Below are 17,839 nucleotides of genomic sequence, written 5' to 3' on the forward strand. Positions count from 1 at the left end.
GTTAATTATCCATGATTGAATTACTTGTCTTGCTCGCACAACACTAAACTTAAACTGCGACGTGCTCTTAAATTTTGGTTTTCAGAATTGATTCCCGTTGAACATGTACTAGTAATACTGTAGTTATGCTATCAGGTTGTCTGCAAGACAGTCCTGACTTTGTGCATCAAACCTCCAATGAATCATCGATCTATTCATTATTCATCAATTGATCATGTATTGTAGCTCGTCTAGCTGTTGTTGGCAGAGCGTACTTTTGTTCTCCTTTTGTTATTACCCTGATGACATTTGTCCATCTATCATGTATTTGTTCTCAAATCATCGATCGACCATGCATTTCTTTGATTGTTTCAGATAGAACTATTTTGAGGATAGTTGCTCATACAAGATTTCGAAGATAGTTGTTCATCCGAGTTTCAAGGTTCGCATTCTTTTGTTCTCTTACCTTGGTAAGCCTAGAATACATGTATTATGATGCTTTTCAGTAGAACACGATGTTAGTTTTATTGCTTTAGCAGTACCTTCAGTACTTTAAATTCATAATTGATGTATTTTGAAATTATATGAAATAACACACAATTAAGAAATTGAATTAAATGAAAGTATACTTTAGTTGTATTAGCTATATATGTTTAATGTTTGAGCCTCATTTTGCGTTTCGTCCCGGGGCCCCAAATGTCTGGGGACGGCCCTGGCTCGTATCACCGTATGTATGCTTGAGTGCGGGTGTGCTATTTTAAGCTTTTGCTATTCATCGGGCAGCTGAAAAATAAATCAGTTTGGTCGATTTCTGCCGAAGGCGAGAGCAGTGTCCGAGCCGGAGCCGGGGACGATTTGATTTGGGCGAGGATCCGAGGCGGAGGCTTGACGGGGCGTCGCCGATATGGCTCCAGCTGGTCCGGCGGCGGGGGGCTTCGGGACTGCCGGTGTGCGGGCGTTTTTGTGAAATGGTGGATGAGCGAGCGAACGGCAGCGAGCAATGTGGAGGAGGTTGCGCGATAGTGTGGTAGTCCTAGGCGCGGTGGACGTGCTGTGGTCGGTCGGATGGCGTGGGGCCGGTGGGGTCGCTGGAGTTCGATTGTGCGAAGGAGGGAGCAGCCGCGAGCAAGGTTGTGGTGGGTGGACAAAATTGACAAATTTGACCTTAGACTAAAAATATTTCACAAACTAAACTGTTTTTTTATATTTCATACCGTCTAATACTTTTATGCAGCGCCCGACAACAAGGCTCTCCACTCTACTGTGCAACTCCTTACAGCTAGGTGCTACACAATGTAGGGCAGCGCCTAGTTGTTGGACGCTGCACAGGTGTGGCGCCTGAGTGTTAGGCACTGTACAGTGGAGTGCAGCGTCTTGCTGTCAGACGCTGCATATTAGGGATTAGCTGGGTGAAATACTTTCAAAAACAGTTTAGTTTGTGAAATAGTTTCGCTCTCGGGTCAAATTTGTGCCTTTTGCCTGGTGGTTACAACACGGTTGTGGCGGTTGGCGGTTCTTCCTTTGGTGGGCCAATGTTGGGTCGAGATCCTCTACAAGAGCCTAGAGCTGTTCAAGGGTTAGTTTTGTTGGGTTGAGAGCGCGCCATCCGCTCTCATTTGTCGTCACGTGTCGCTTGCTGGCTCATGATTTTATTTTAATTTTTTGTATGATTTTTTGTGTTATAGATGGGGTTTTTTAAGCCTTTGCTCGTTTTTTTCGGTTTGGGGAAAAATCATTAAAAAAATTATGTGAAAAAACGTGTTTTCTTATCGCAAGAGGCACACATTTTCTGCTCGTGAAGGTGTGGATTTCCTTTCATGAGAGGCACGACTATGTCTCCTGAAAAGGAAAAAAGAAAGGATATAGATTTGCTTTTCATGAAGGCACAGTTGTGCTCTCCGAAAGAGAAAAGAAATGAACTTTTTTTTCTTCTTCTCCGAGAGATACAAATTTGTTTTTCGAAGAGGCACAGGTTTGCTTCTTTGAGAGACAGAGTTGTGTCTCTTGAAAAAAATTATTTTTTTCTTCCACGAGAGGCACATATTTGCTTCGAGTAAAGACGCAAAATACTTCTACCAGAGGCACAATTGTGCCTCACGGAAATGAAAAAAAACACGTTTGTTTTTCTTCTGCGGGAACAAACATATTTTCTCCATGAGAGGTGTAGCTATGCCTCTCGGAAAGAGAAAAACAAGTTTCTTTCATTCCAAAAAAGACACAAATTTGCTTCTAGGGATGCACATGTTGCTTCCGCAAGAGACACGGTTATGCCTCATGGAAAAAAAAGTTTTTTTCCTCGATGGGAGGCATAGATTTGCTTACGCGAAAGGCACAGTTGTGCCGCTCTCTATGCCTCTCGGAAAGGCGCTAGTTTCAGTGATCTCTACACGAGAAATCCAACAATGAAAATATTCACGATTTGGATGCATGATTTAAAAGACAAAACGTTTTGAGTAAACGAATTTAAAAAACTCTCAAGTTACGACAAGTGGCACACATGCAGTGCGCCACTTGTCATAACCTATAAAGGTGTTATTGGCTTTTCCAATGGGTACCTCTTAATTAGTGATTTCGGGGTTCCTATTCCCCCACGCAGGTACGGGCATAGCGACCAAACCTGCACATCCGCCTGTAGTTATGGTCCGGCCCGTTAGTCTGTTTCTACATTTTTCTGTCATCTTTATTTCTTTACTTTTTCCCTTTTTTCCTTTTTGTTTCAAATATGTGAACTTCTTTTAAAGTTCGTAACTTTTTACGTGATCACTTTTACAATTATTATTTTTAAAAAAACATGAACAATTTATAGATTCATAAACTTTTTTGAAAATCGAGAATAATTTTCATATTCATGAACTTTTTTCAAATATGCAAATATTTGTTGGACTCATGAACCATTTTCAAATCTGTGAATATTTTTTAATCTTGCAAATATCTTATGAAATTTGTGAGAATTTTCAAACCTTTGAACATAGTATTTTTGCAATTCGTTGAAATATTGGTCTTAGGAATATTTTTTAAAACTAGTGAACATTTTTCAAAGTTGCGAACATTCTTTGAAATTTGTTAAAATGTTTTGATCTCACGTACATTTTCTGAAATCCATGAACATTTTTGAATGCATGAATATTTTTTGAAATTTGTCAACTTTTTTGAATTTGAGTATTTGTTTTAATTTGACAACATTTTTTGAAATCGCTAATATTTTTGAACTCAGGAAGATTTTAGAATTCGAGAAAATCTTTAAAAAATCATGAACATTTTTCTAAATTTGTGACAATTTTTAAAAACTGAATTTTTGTTTGATCCCGAACATTTATTTTATCAAGCAAAAACAGATAATAGAAACAAAACATGGGCGGCTCAAAAGTGTTGGAAAACATAGTGTAAACCAAAAAAATTGGTCTACGGATCATGATCACAGGGACCACTATGAAGATGTATATAAAGTTAGACCTGATCATTACCAACTTCGAGTTGCAGTGGAAGAACTGTTGGTGTAGATCATTACCGAAGTCCCTCGAACCGTCGCAAAAACATCCCTCGAACAAAGATCAAAAGCACGACCTCTCTAGGAGGATGGAGGAGCAGCCTCGTGGCGTCTCACAACTTTTCTGGAGAATAGAGAGAGGGGGTGCCCGAGATTGCACGAGAACTTGTGTCTCTAGGGGCACCCCCTTCCTATATATTGGTCAAGGGAGGCCAGACCAACTTGGAAGAGGAGCCTACCTCCCTTGTGGCGGTGCACCAAGGGGTGGGCCCCAACTAGGTGGCCAAGGCTAGGGGAGCACCATCCTATTGGGCCTGAAGGCCTACCTGGCTACCCCCAATAGGACTTAGCCTATTTGAGCAGCCCAAGGTGCCTCTAATAATTCTAGAGGGTTTCCGATAAATCCTGGAGCCCCTCCACATAATTATTTTCTCTCTTTGAATTTTTCACCTTTCTGGTTTTATCTGGTTTTCTCTGAAACACTTCTGGTTTCTCCAAAACAGCTCCGGTTCTCTCTCAAGACAATTTCGTTACATCCGAAACTTTTTCGGTGATATTCTCATTAACTCCTAACTCCAACACTACTCAACAGATCGTAAACCTTTAGCAAGTGACCCTGCAGGTTATGTGAAATATAAACATCGGAACCGTCAACATCCATATTGACCCTTATACTCACACAAATGATAATCGAGTGAACCTGTGGTTACCATATGATATTACTTTTACTTTGCGATACTTCACAAAACCTGAGGGGAGATATATTGAAATCACCGTGAAGCAAACAAAGATCACTATGCCAGTCTCCTCATTACTTGTTTTGTTATCTTGTCTCGTTCTTGTTATCTTTTCTCGTTCTTGCGTTCCGTCACCCCTGTGAACAAGTCACGTTGTGTCTAGTCAGACGATGATGGATGCCGTCATGCCGAGAGGGCCCTAAGAATATCTTTCCATTGCCGGAGGAGCAAATCCCAGTCTCGAACTATCTAGTCCCTTGTAATACGTCTTCGATGAACATATAAGTTGTCATGATGATCACCAGTTACGGTTGACATTAAAACAACCCCAAAGTGCATCTTCCAGTATGAAGTGACTCGATATTCTCATGGTCTGAGGAACTGTGCATATGATAACTTCCCGTATTATGGACTATAGACTTGTGACGAAAACATCTCCTAATATAACATACAATTTGGGTCAATTCAGCATGAGTGTCCTCATTGTTGTCGGCATCATCGTTACACTTAACGCATGCCTATGGTCAGGAAAATAGAACGATCATGGAACACTTGAGCTAGAGGCAAGACTAGAAATCTGTTTTACCGTTTAAAATTCTACACGTGCATATGAGTTTCCTCTGAGCCTCTTTGTTTTTGCAGACTCACCATGACGTTATAACATAGAATATAAACATTAATCATAAACTTGAAAATAAATAATACTTTTATTATTGCCTCTAGGGCACATTTGCAACACAAAATGCGTGGGTGGGGAGGTGGGGAGCGCGTGCAAGGGGGGGTGATGGATGTTTGGGCGTGACGCGTCGCCCCATGCACGAAATTGGAGGTTCCTTGGTGGTTCTCGTGTCTTCGAATGAATGTCTTGCCCGACCTTGTCGGCGCTTGCCGACGGCGACGCTTTTCGCGCAGACCTGACCAATGGTCCAGACCGGCCTAGCCCAGACATGACACAGTCCACACTTAAGCTGACCGGGCATGACAAGCCGAGGCATGCATATATATGGTGGCAGTGGCGGAGCCAGGAAACTTGTATTAGGGGGGCCAAGTGCTATCAAAATAGCTTGGGGAGGGCCAAACAATAGGGCAATAGGTTTTAAGCAGCAAATGATCACTAATTCTACACTGTTAATTACCAATTTAGCAGCAAATTTCAGATGTTAGGAGGGGGGAGGCCCCTGCTGGTCCCCCTGTCTCCGCCACTGTATAGTGGGCCAAGCACACGTGCCTCGCCTTGAGAGGCCTAGACACGACACATGAGCTAATCAGCTAAACGGACCGACTCGACTTTACTTATAAGAACATTACCTCAAGGAATTCCCCAAAAAGAAAACCTCGAGGAGTAACACTTTCAAAATATGGCCTGAGTGCATGACGAGTGTTATTTGCTAGGTCATTACCTATAGACCTGATGTTCTTTGGCCAAAATTTTGTCAAATGATTATGGCGTCAGTGTGATGGTTTGGCGCAGTTAACTCGTCAGGGACAGATAGGAAACATATACGCCTTTCCATGGTGATTCTAGTAAAAAGGAATATTTGAACATAAAACTATTAACTAAAACTTCATGCTCTTGTGTTTTACTAATTCGATGTGATGGTTCTTATTTTTGCTAGTTGCATGCCTTTGCAGCCGAGGAGCTCATGAACAAGAACAAGAATGATGAGGTGAAAGCGATCATCACGCCTCAGACATCAGCCGAGGTGGAGTTATTCACCAGTCTCACGAGAAGCAGCAACACCCCGGTCCTTTTCCTCTCCACCACCGCGCCGGCATTTAGTTCGCCGCAGTCACGTCTCTTTGTGCGCACCGCACCCGACATGAGCTCCCAGGCGGCGCCTATTGCCGCCATCTTCGAGGAGTTCGGCTGGCGCGCAGCCATCCTGCTCCACGAGGACTCGCCCTATGGCATCGGCATTCTCTCGGCGCTGGTCCACGCATTCCAAGGATCACGCAGCCTGACGGACAGCGTGGCCGTGCCCATCGACGCGACGAACAGCAGCCTCGACGCGGCGCTTCGTGGCATCAGGGCCATGCCGACACGGGTGTACATCGTGCACATGCTCCCCGCCCTGGCCACGCGCCTCTTCCGCCGGGCCATGGTCGCCGGCATGATGTCGGAGGGGTACGTCTGGATTGCGACCGCCGGCGTTGGGGACGTGGCGGACTGCCTCCCCAACCACGGGGACATCGAGAGCATGCAGGGGGTTCTCAGTCTGCAGCCTCGTGTGTTTAAAACAGAGCAAGTGAGGAGGTTCTCCGCGCGGCTCAAGGTGAAGTTTCCACAGGAGTGCCCGACTCCCGATGACGGCCAGAGTGTGCCCGTGTCGCTGCTCTGGTTGTATGACACGGCATGGGCGGCCGCGGCGGCAGCTGAGGTCTCCTTTCGAACGGCACAACGGAAGTCGTCATTTCTCGACGCTCTGCTCGTTACCGAGTTCGACGGTCTGGCCGGAAGGTTCAGGCTTGTTGACGGGCAACGGCAGGTCTCGGCATATGAGATCGTCAATATCAGCGGCAAAGGCTCAAGGACTGTCGGTTTCTGGACGCCGGAGTTCGGCATCTCGACGAACCTGTACTCTACTAGAGGAAGGAAAAAGCTGAAGCAGATCCTTTGGCCAGGAAAGACAGCGGCTGTACCGACCGGGTTGAGCGAGTCACCGCCGCTTCGTGTCGCGGTGCCGGGATGGGACTTGTTCGGCGGCGGCCAATTCGTGAACTTTACCCACGGCCACGATCCAAGCAGCGGCACCGGAAGAGCGACGGGGTACTGCATAGAGGTGTTCGAGGCGGCCATGGAGAGACTGGGATACTCGTTTGCTGATTACACCTACGTCCTATATAGGGCCGAAGAGGTCAGTATGCGTGCCAACACTAAAAATCCTTCCATGATGACGATTTAATAGCTGTATTTTTCAACCGGTTGATTTCAGGCACCGTCAACCGCCCAGTCGGTACGATCATACATCGAACTTGTGAAACAGGTGTACACAAGGTCAGTGCACGTGCCAACACTAAAAATCCTTCCATGATATGTAGTTCTATTTTTCACTTGTGCCTGAAATATGTCAACCTTTTTTTTACGAGAAACTTCCTATCTATTTCAACCGGTTGAACTTTAAAGTCGCTCGTCAATTGTTGCATGCAGAAAGTCGATGCGGTGGTTGGGGACGTGACGATCACTGCGGCCAGGATGAATCTGGTTGACTTCACGACGCCGTTCACTGACACGGGTTACTCCATGATCGTGGCCAAGGAGGACAGCAGCAAGAGCATGTGGATCTTCGTGAAGCCGCTAACTCCAGAGCTCTGGTTCACCTCCCTTGCCTTCTTCCTATTCACCGGCTTCGTCGTGTGGACGATCGAGCACAGGATCAACCCTCGATTCCGCGGCACACCCTGGAAGCAATTCGGCGTCCTATTCTACTTTGCATTCTCAACCATGGTTTTCTCCCACAGTACGAAATTCCCCCCATTCTTTTCCTATAGCTGCATACATGCATGCAAATCTAACCACGTGCAAATTAACCTACACACGGACCGTGCAACAATTATCTCTGCAGAGGAGAAGTTGGAGAGCAACCTGTCGAAGCTGGTAGTGATCATGTGGGTTTTTGTCGTGCTCATCCTCACGACAAACTACACGGCAAACCTGACGTCGATGTTAACGGTGCGGCAGCTCCAGCCGACGATGAACGACTGGACGGAGAGCGACTACGTGGGCTTTCAGGATGGTTCCTTAGTCGAGGACATCCTCAAGAACATGGGCTTCCAGGACGCAAAGTTCAGGAGGTACTCCACCATGGAAGAATACGCCGACGCCCTCCGCAAAGGGTCGGGCAACGGAGGAGTCAGTGCGATCTTCGACGAGGTGCCCTACCTGAAGCTCTTCCTGTCGCGCTACTGCGAAGGCTACTCCATGGTCAGCCCGATCTACAAAAGTGGCGGGTTTGGATTTGTACGTGTGTTTCTCTCCCAGCAAATTTCTACAGATTTTATGCTCCGGTCCACCTCCTTTCAGGATCGATGAGTTTGCCTTGATTTTCAGGCTTTCCCGGTGTGGGATCTCCGCTGGTGGCGGACGTGTCGGGCGCCATTCTGGAGATGCAGCAGGACGGCATGCTTACACGCATCGAGAACAAGTGGTTCACCCACCCCGGGGCGTGCGTGAGGATGAGGAAGGACGTCGACAACACTAGGCTCGAGCTACGGAGGTTCCGCGGACTGTTCCTCGTCAACGCAGTCGTCTCGTGCCTCATGCTCCTCATCCACCTCGCCACGTTCGTCTCCTGGAAGAGTGTATGCCGATGGCTGCGCGCATGGCTTCCGCGCTTGGACGCCTCCGAAGGCCGGGGAGGCGAGCCTGTGGGCAACGGCCAGGGAACGGTGGAGCTGAGTCGTCTGCAGGGTCTGGCCACCGGAGCCGAAGATCAGCAGCAAGCAGCCATGGGGGACTCTCACTCTACTCCCGCGGATGGCACCGATTCCGAGGGAAACGCAGCTTCTGCCCATGTCCCGGAGGAACCCGTTGGGGGTAACTCTACAACGCAGTCCCCCCATGAACCTGCACCAGCAGTTGCGTCCATGTAAATGCAGAACAGGTGATCGTGTGAATCGTATGTGTATCAGATTGTCAGCAAAAGGAATTTATCACGTGTAGTGTTTTTTTAAATGATTCAGATGTACTGTCAAATTTTATTGAAAGTACAAAGCATTTCAAACAAAATAAAAATTACACCAAGATCCCAAGACCACCGAACAATCACTACCATCGCCAGAATGAGCCACCGACGCGCCGCTGTTGCCGCTCCCCTATCGGAGCCGGCTTTACCTTGTCGATGACAACCGGCAAATTGTCGTGCATGTGCCCGTAAGGACCAACGCCCTGGAGCCGCAGCCGTCGCCGTTGAACCCTTGAATAGATCTAAAGTACCTGACACCAAGTCTTGCCGCATGACGAAAAACCCTAACCTCATCGTCTCAAGAAAACGAAGGAAATCTACACCGGACCTCAGACTGTCTAATCCTGACCTCAAATGCTCCCTGATGAACAGTAAAAGCAAAACAATAGTAAAGAAGTCGGAAAGTTTTAATGGCAAACTTCAAAAAAGTTTTGTGTTCTTGCAAAATTAATCTAGTGCCAAAGGCCTGTTGCCGTTTTCTAGTTTTTTTGGACTTTGCGAAAAAGGATATTTTTCGGAGCCAGAGAAAACTTGGTTGTCTGGGTATAAAGGACATTTGGTGTTTCGGTCGAGCTCTTCGCCTGTGGTGGGAGTGGTTCAGATGGGACGAGGAGAAAAGGCCTTGGAAGGGCACCTAGACACAGTGTGATGACACTGATAAGCAGCTCTTTTCTTGCTGCACATCCATTGTATTGGGGGCGGCATCTTGGCAATCTTCTGAAGGGGCAGGTGGCTTGATGGCGATGCTCCTTGCTCTTTGGCACCTGAGATATTCAAATTAGCTCGCTTCAAGAAGCTGCCGGTGAAGAATAGTACCCTGCACAATGGGCGACGGATGCAGGGATTGCAAAGGATTGACAACGAGGTGCAATTGGAACAGTTCTCACTTCTTTGGGAGAAGCTATAGCCGATCAGACTATTTTCTGTCAGAGACATGACCTCTTATGGGAGAAGCTACATATCCAAATAACGTCAAACTTGTATCCTCCATAAGTGTTGTCAATATTTTTTATCATTCGTTAGACGGTATTTTAATAGGTTCAAAACGCTAATAAGGGTGGGAGCGTATGACTTGAGTTGGTTGCATGACTTGAGTTGGTCGCTTTCACTATGTAGAAACGATTTGTTTTTTAATGACAAAAAAGCTTCTCCTCTACTATTTATTTTTCGGTGTATGCCCTTTATTACGCACGTGGTCTATGCTACAACAACCGGAGTACCAATCGTCGTTCAAGCCGGTGTGTACGTGATTGGAGCAGGTGGCTATGGAGGTTTTTTTTTCCAATATGAATGGTAACATAACCTAGGGATTGACCCACCATCTCCTTCGACATGGGCATAGTGTCGGTCTATAGGACTCTACTGTTGCTAGTTTGTCAGTTTATTTGTCAGGACTTTCGGATTTGATTGTGTGCATCTTATTTATGCAGAGGTCGGATATTACTCATAATGCTTTGTATCTGCTTGATGCTATATTTTAAGATAATAAAATCGGAAAAAGAGGGAGGTGGCATCAGTAGCTTTGGCGGGGCTGATTAGAGATGAAGACTCCTTATGAGCGTTCTTTCTATCTACTATTATCTAAAAATAATCAAGTTATTAATGACAGGACGAAACCAAGAAATAACCCTTTATGTGCAAAATTATAGAAGATCCCCTTTAGATCAAACAATTCCATCGAGTATGACTGTATGTGTGATAGCATCTACTATACCAAAGCTGATGAATGATGCTATAAACGGTACGAATGATGTTATAAACGGTATTGCTAGAATGGATGTATAGGATGAGATGTGGCTGAGCGATAGAGGCTTCTCTAGGCGCTGGGTGTGGTCTGTTGTTTTTGCTTTTCTGATTAGTGTGCTGTAAAAAGTTTTCCTCTATAATGAAAAGGCAGAGCTCCTGCTGTTACAGTCAAGACCTTATAGCTAACGCGATTATATGAGTAATTAATAAAGAGAATGGAGCAAGTGTTATTTCACTTGTGCCAACGTTGTTGTAAGACAGCAAAGCTGCAAAGGCACTCGCCCAATGTCAGAACAGATGGGAAGTTTGGTAGAGATATGTGCACCAGGAACCAGGGCACGACGCAGCTGCGAGACGTGGTAACCAGGTGCATGGCTTGTGAGGGCTAGGTTGCAGTTGGAGACGATAGCGCCGGAAAGCCATCAAGCTTGTAGATTTGATTCATTCAGAGGAGGGCTACCTTAGAAGTTGTATATGGATGAGCAAACGACAGGAAGTGAGCGAACTTGATTTGCTTGTACACTATAAACAGCATGCAATTCAAATTGACGGATTGCAAGAGCCCGTTGATGAAGTCCATACTGATCATATCCCAGGAGTCCTTAGGAACTGGAGGAGGGGCGAGATTTACGAGCTGCAACGTGACATCGCAATTCACAAATGGGAAAGGGCGGGGAATAGGAAGCGGGACAACAAAGTTTAGAAACAACCCATACTGAAGATGGATGTGTGCATCCGCTTGCAGAGGCCTGAAGATCAAAAGTACTGGGTACATACTTCAAAGGGAAATCTATCACTAGTTCATAAGAGTTAATTAGTTCATAAGAGTTAATTATATCCCTCATGCCAAAACCCGAAAAATATATCAACCGAGTGAGCGACCCACTCCGCGAAACAATAGTACTGTATTATTAGTTTACAAAAGTAGCTGATTGTGGCAAAACCTTACACGCTGCTAAACACTACTATTCGTATTCATCACAAATTCAAGGCAACATAACAGGTACTCGAAAATAAGGATCACAAGTTCACAACACAGCTTGAGGATACTGCACTTCCCTATCAACTTCATCTCAGACAGTTCTCATCTCAATCTGGATGGATTCTGCAGTCGCAGAGCCGCTCTGCATGCCATTCTGCTGCATTGGACAAGCCTCTTGGCCGGCAGCATTCTCAAAGCGCCCATGGGACTCGCTATTCACGGCCTCACAGAGGGGTTGATCAGAGGCAGCAGAACTGTGACCTATGCTGCCATTCTCCAAGTGAACGGAAGCTTGGCCGACGCTGTCACCACCATGACAATTGACACTTTCCACATCGGATATTCGCCCGCTGGTGCGGCTGGCATGAATCAGCCTCCCAATGCTTACCAGCAACATGAGAGTTGAGATAACTCCGGTGATGACGAAGGCACCAGCGACGCTTGGCAAATTGATTTGTGTGGAACCGGGGTCGGGGCTGCCGTCACTGGCCGCCGACAACAGTGGATCTGCGCCTAACCACTTTCTTTGAATCCTCAATCCCTCATCGCCTCCTGTTATTTTCAAGATGGCAGTAGAAAGATCATGCACCAGCGGCGAACCTAGACAGAATGCCTGCAGATAAAAGGTAAGCATACCTGTAGATAAACCCGTAACTTCAATAATTTAGTGGCATGGAGATGTACATAGTCGAAAAACAATCATGATATTATCACATCTTGAGACAAAATGATAGGCGTGATCGAGGTAAAAAAAGCATGATACAATTGAACAAGTGGTTGTATATGCCAGTGCGTTCTTTTCTTTTCTCTCAAAAGCCAAAATATATTTTGTGGGTAATCATATGCTTAGCAGTTAGCACCACAATATGTAAGTATGTTTGTGAGAATTTTTGGTGCAGTACATTCAAACTATTAATGGATGTAGGTAGATGTATGACGATGCTTAGAAAATCCATACTTGAAGGTAAAAAACATGATGGTACTAACTAGCTTCTGTCGCTAGGATGCAACATAGCACTTAAAAGGACAAAACTCTGAATATACTAAGCTTTAGATTGAGAAGCTTACAAAACCAAATCCAGGAGTCATGTACATGAGATTAACCATCCTAAAGTCTTCCTTATTCCGAGGATCAGAGAGGAATGATGTCAAGAAGGGAAGCTCATCAACGATAGCTGATACCGATCCATTTCTCAAAGCATCAGCATAGTCCTCTTTCTTTATGTAGCTCTGTAACCTATCTTTGTCGAAATAATAATTTTTTATCAAGATGGAGCGCAGAAATGACCCCTCTTGGTGTCCAACAGAGCCATTCCTGAGCTGGAGCTGGTTCAGATCTGTCACTGAAGGCCGGCGGCTCTTTGCGGTTAGTATGGCTGACAAGCTTGCTGTGTAACTCTGCACTACAATCAGAACCACAAAGCACCATACCACCACAACAATTTTTGACAAGGGGCTTCTAATAGTCTGAGCTGCGCATGGAATAACCAAGAAACTTCGTACATGACTATTGTAGTAAACTAATTGAATCTCTTATAAGACATCAAGTATTGCCAAGAAGTTTATGTATGAAGTGCTAACCGTGTGAAAATGTCAAAGTAGAGAAAGCAAAGTAAGAAGCGGTGCTGAACTGTCTCAAATTTGATCCTTGGTACTCTTGATTTCTGGAGCGCTCAATCATCCACACAACAAAGCCAGTATAGAAGAAGAAGCCCACAGTTGTAAACCAAAGTGCCGAACTCAGTGGCTTCACAAATTTCCACTCAACTGTTTCTGGCTCGTCCTCAGCGAGCACAAGCATAAACACTCCAGATTGTGTGTACGGCATTGTAAAATCTGTGTCAGCGGCTCGATCAGGAGTTATGCTAACATCACCAACTGCTGCATCATACACCTGTTATCAACCAGAAAATAGGGGTCAAAATGGATCTAGCAGCAAAAAAGTAAATGTTACAAGTCAAACCATGCAAGTATGTATGAGTAAAGCTCACTAACCCCTGAAGACACGTTGCCTACTAGCGCATCGTAGGAACCATGGAAGACATAAAACTCATAGCGTGGTGGACGACGTAGCTGCTTCATAGCGGCTTCGAAGATATCAATGCTGTAGCCAGTGACCTTTTGGTAACTGGTATTCGGATCAGCAACATGCACAAAATCTTCAAAACCTTCTTTCTGTGGCACAGCAATCCTGAGCATCGCCATATTATGGCTTCTGCAGTTCATCCTCGCTTTTCCTGTCTGTAATTTCCTGCCATTTCGTCTACTACCAGTTTTTGGACTAAGAAATGTTATAGTGTCATTGTCAAGTGTAAAGCCAATCTTGCTGTGACCCCTGGAAGCTGTTGCGGGATGTTCTAGCCAGAATGCGCAGGATGTTGGGGAAATGCCGGAGAAGGAGAGAACCAGAATGCGGTGGCGGCGGCCCAGGTAGGAGAGGAAATCTGTTCCTGTCGATGTTTGAGGACCCCAGATGATGGCTTGCACTCGGGCATTATTGATAAGATCACCGGCTGCAAATATCACAACAGGCACCAAAAATTAGCTTAAGAAATACTAGGTCAAACTTTTGGTTTATGCACAGAGGTTTCGCAGCAAATGCATCAAAGTAATGGGGGGGGGGGGGGGGGGGGAATTAGCCCTAAATTCGACTCTCCCACACTGAAAAGGGAGGGGAGGGGGGCGAGCAAGAAGTGGAGTGGAGGCAGGGCCGGGAAGCATTCGCCAGGGGACACTGTCAGTGCTCGTGTTCGTGTGCTGCTGCTGCTGCGTCGGCGGCATGCTCCCTCTGCGGTGGACGGGGAAGGAGTCAGAGAGGGGAAACCTTGTGAGCGAGGACCTTCGCAGCGCCGGCGGCGGCGGAGATGGAGGCCACGGCGGCGCGGGATCGAAGCGTCGAACACCTTGAGGGGCTTGAGGTCAACACGGTGATGGGCTTCGACCTTTCTTTGCGAACTTCATGGGCTTGGACCTTTTTTTGAACTAGATGGGCTTTCACTTGTTTTTTCGAATGTTTTCTAGATGCTTGTTTTTTTTAATATTTTGGATTGCTTACCACATGGTTTTTTTAGAACCCCTAAAAAAGGTTTTTTTAGATGCTTGTTTCTCGAATGTTGGGCGTGGACTTGTGTGAACAGTGAAAATGTAGTCTGCTTACTCATCACACCTTTTGAGCTTTTTTGTTCTTTCAATAGCATCTATTCAAATCTAAAGAATTAGTGTGAGAATCAAGGTGTTGTTGGATGGTCGGGAGAAAAATGTGTCACTAGTTCACTTCTACTATTTTCCATGCATTGCAACAGGGGCATAAATATTCTAACGAGTTAATATGATTGCGAAAAATGGACTTGGATGCTGATTAAATCATTACTTATGAGATTACCGAAGAAAACATGATCTTATTTAGGGCTCATTTGGTTCGTGGTAAATATTAGCGGTCAAATAACGTTATGAAAATTGTGACAATGTCCCAAGGGTCACTTTCGTAGGTGTATTTTCCTAAGCCTCAACGCCCCAAGGGTCATGGTTAGAAAGGTACTTTATGATAGAATTGCCCTTATTAACAACACTGATTAGAGAGGTATTTGCTGACAATTAATTAATGGTCTTACCAGTTCGGAGGGAGGGAGTTTAATTGGAATCTACTTGGGATGAAAGGTAAATACACATAATAATCCAGAATCTACCTGAAGCAAATACACCTATAGACGCAAAAAAAAAACATCTAATAAAAAGGAATGGATGAGGTATGTTTTATGCAATACAAAAAGGCAAATGTTAACTTTCAACAGGGGATGACTCGTCACATCCGTGGTCGTTTGATTTGATGTAATCATACGGCATGTAGCGCTACACGAGAACGGTCAACACGTTTGTAACATTGGGCATGTTGCAAACACAAAATTGTAACATAGACTATCTTACCAACATATGAAGCCCCAACAAGTCGCCAGTGCGTTCATCGTTTTCATTGAATTTTTTTCTGCAACGCAAAAATCCTTCCGCAACATCATCTTTGTTGCAGAAAGTTGAAAGATGGAAAAAAATCGTAACACAAACTTTGTTGCAAAGATATTTATTTAACAGGGCCTTTGTTGTAAAAATAACACTTAAGAAAATAACGTTTTAGGCTAAAAAACGCTTTAGATGGTTTCACAACGAAGCCGTTGTTGCACAGTGAACATCGTAACAACCAGCTTGTTGCAATTCACAACACGCACGGTTGAGGAGATCCAATGGCTATTTTTGCGTCAATCTGATGACCTCAAAGGCGGCCGATGTTTTATGTTTTATCCGTCGGCGGACGCGTAGAGTTGCCCATACAAAATTACAACTAACTAAATTCTTATCAAAATATATCTCATGGTACAGGTTACATGAAGACAAAACATAAGTAGTATGAAGAGAGGTTATTGACCAAAGTGTTGTCTTCGTGAAATGAAAGATTTGTCCAAATTTTGCTTTCTGCACATGAGCTCATACACACTCACATAAACAGTAAATTTGGAACAAAATGGTAAAAAAAAAATTTGATTTTTTCTGAAATTCTTAGTTATCGAAGGCCATGTACAAATAGAACAGTAGTCGGTGATCTAAGAAAGGCTTTTTCAAGCACTTTTTTTTGGCACGGGGCACCATACAAGTCTTTTAGGCATGTCTGTTTAGGCCTGTGTTTCAGCTTTTGCAGCTTTTTCACTTTGGATTAAAAGAAAAAAAACTCCAAAATAGGAGCTTTTGGCTTATGAATCAAATTGTTATAGTTTTTCGAAAAGAGGCGATACCCCTCGACCTCTGCATCGAGTGATGCACATGACCTTTTATCAATATTGTTATACGATGGTATAAGCCAAAAGCCAAAGCGAAAAGCCCCTAAATAAGAGCTTTTTTTTTGGCTCTTTAGCCAAAGTGGAAAAGCTGCGAAGCTGAAGCATAATAAGCCAGAACAAACAGAGTCTTAGTCGCGAAACATTGTGTGCAGTTGGACGATATGCGCATATTTGATGTCTGTATTTCGTACAATTGATTTTTTTATTCTTCTTGCTCGTTTTTTTCTAGTTTATATTGTCACGCGGATTTTTTATAAAGAACGGGCAATTAGTTAAATTCAAAAAAAAAAGTTTGGAGAAGGGGGTGGGGGAGGGGGGTTTTACCAGCTTGCGCCGCCTTGACGGCCTGTCCGCCCGAGTCCCTCACGCATAGCTCCACCCGATGGCTGCAGCTCGGATGTTTCAGGTAGAAGTCATCCAGGGCCACGGAGATGCAGGCGAGGCTCTTCCTCCCCACGTCCGTCGTCAGGTCCAGCACCACGCCGACCCGCGCCGGCGCCGCCGTGGCCAACGACCCGGCAGTGCTCCAAAGCACGAGCAGAGAGAGGCAGCGCCTCGCCGAACACGCCATGGCACGAGACTGAACTCTGTACTTGCTTGCTGTGTCTGTGTGGTTTACATACGGAGCAGGAGCAGTGCAGCACCGGCATTTATATACAGCGATCGAGCTACGTAGGTGAGTGAGCTACTGAGCTTGTGACTGGCGATGGGTGAATTTCGTGGAGCATCCTCGGTCGATCGCCGGTCAGCCGCCTCCCTGCCAAGCTCGCGAACGCAGTGACGTTTCGGCCGGCCGGTGCAATGTTTCTCTGCCGGAGGAAGCAATAGATTTTGTAGCTTTGTTTGATCAGTTCACGGTGAGCTCAGTCAGAGGTTATCCGTACAACTTCTTTAGATCATGAAAATGCTATGTGCAGTTAAGCGAGGGAATCAGCAGTGGTTTTGAACATTCTCATACAGTGACGTTCGTTCTAGTTTATACACTCAGGTCCTACTGCATATATTAGTACTGTACAGTCCTTTTGCGTGCACTCGTACATCGACAGCGGGGAGGTACGTGTACCTATGCTAGCTTGCTATGTATGCGCCTGCGGTTTCTGCCTAGCTTCTGATAGTGCTCTGAACTAGCCGATTCCCGCGACACAGCTGACTGTTGAATGGTCAAATAATCTACCCCTCCCTCTCAAAATAAGTGTCTTGATTTTATAGTAATTTTAGTATAAAGTTGAGTTGAGATATTTATTCTGGAAACAGAGAGAGTAGCACATTTTGACACATTAGATATAGAGGACGTATCTGGTGCACCCCGGCTTCTTGTGCTACCGGTGCATCGGACGTGTAAAAAGCCCAACTTATGTTATGTACTATTCAATGTTAAATTTGTCATTTTTGTATATTGA

At 45.1% G+C, this 17,839-nt stretch overlaps 2 protein-coding genes across 2 annotated transcripts; one reads left to right on the plus strand and one right to left on the minus strand.

The window, feature by feature from the left end:
- The first annotated feature begins 5,835 nt into the window (after positions 1–5,835).
- On the plus strand, positions 5,836–8,944 carry LOC147958482 (glutamate receptor 2.7-like). The gene is made up of 5 exons (XM_087532156.1): positions 5,836–7,062; positions 7,137–7,198; positions 7,352–7,661; positions 7,767–8,165; positions 8,252–8,944. The coding sequence occupies exons 1-5, from the start codon at positions 5,847–5,849 to the stop codon at positions 8,791–8,793; spliced, it is 2,529 nt and encodes an 842-aa protein (XP_087388282.1). The 5' UTR covers positions 5,836–5,846; the 3' UTR covers positions 8,794–8,944.
- A 2,669-nt stretch (positions 8,945–11,613) lies between these two features.
- LOC147958483 (glutamate receptor 2.8-like) lies at positions 11,614–17,010 on the minus strand. The gene is made up of 5 exons (XM_087532157.1): positions 16,764–17,010; positions 13,609–14,126; positions 13,195–13,507; positions 12,682–13,085; positions 11,614–12,226 (listed from the first exon to the last, which is right to left on the minus strand). The coding sequence occupies exons 1-5, from the start codon at positions 17,008–17,010 to the stop codon at positions 11,705–11,707; spliced, it is 2,004 nt and encodes a 667-aa protein (XP_087388283.1). The 3' UTR covers positions 11,614–11,704.
- Between the last annotated feature and the right edge of the window lie 829 nt (positions 17,011–17,839).

Source organism: Triticum urartu, chromosome 7A, assembly GCF_056163025.1.
Source record: "Triticum urartu cultivar PI428250 chromosome 7A, HENAU_Tu73, whole genome shotgun sequence".
NCBI lineage: Eukaryota > Viridiplantae > Streptophyta > Magnoliopsida > Poales > Poaceae > Triticum > Triticum urartu.

Excerpts from the sequence above, each read along its gene's own strand:
- LOC147958483 (XM_087532157.1), bottom strand. The coding sequence starts at position 17,010 with ATGGCGTGTTCGGCGAGGCGCTGCCTCTCTCTGCTCGTGCTTTGGAGC. Across the intron at positions 13,086-13,194 it reads TACTTTGACATTTTCACACG|CTCAGACTATTAGAAGCCCC; the intron begins GTTAGCACTTCA and ends TTCCATGCGCAG. Across the intron at positions 12,227-12,681 it reads TGACTCCTGGATTTGGTTTT|GCATTCTGTCTAGGTTCGCC; the intron begins GTAAGCTTCTCA and ends TTTTATCTGCAG.
- LOC147958482 (XM_087532156.1), top strand. The coding sequence starts at position 5,847 with ATGAACAAGAACAAGAATGATGAGGTGAAAGCGATCATCACGCCTCAG. Across the intron at positions 7,063-7,136 it reads ATATAGGGCCGAAGAGGTCA|GCACCGTCAACCGCCCAGTC; the intron begins GTATGCGTGCCA and ends GGTTGATTTCAG. Across the intron at positions 7,662-7,766 it reads AACCATGGTTTTCTCCCACA|AGGAGAAGTTGGAGAGCAAC; the intron begins GTACGAAATTCC and ends TTATCTCTGCAG.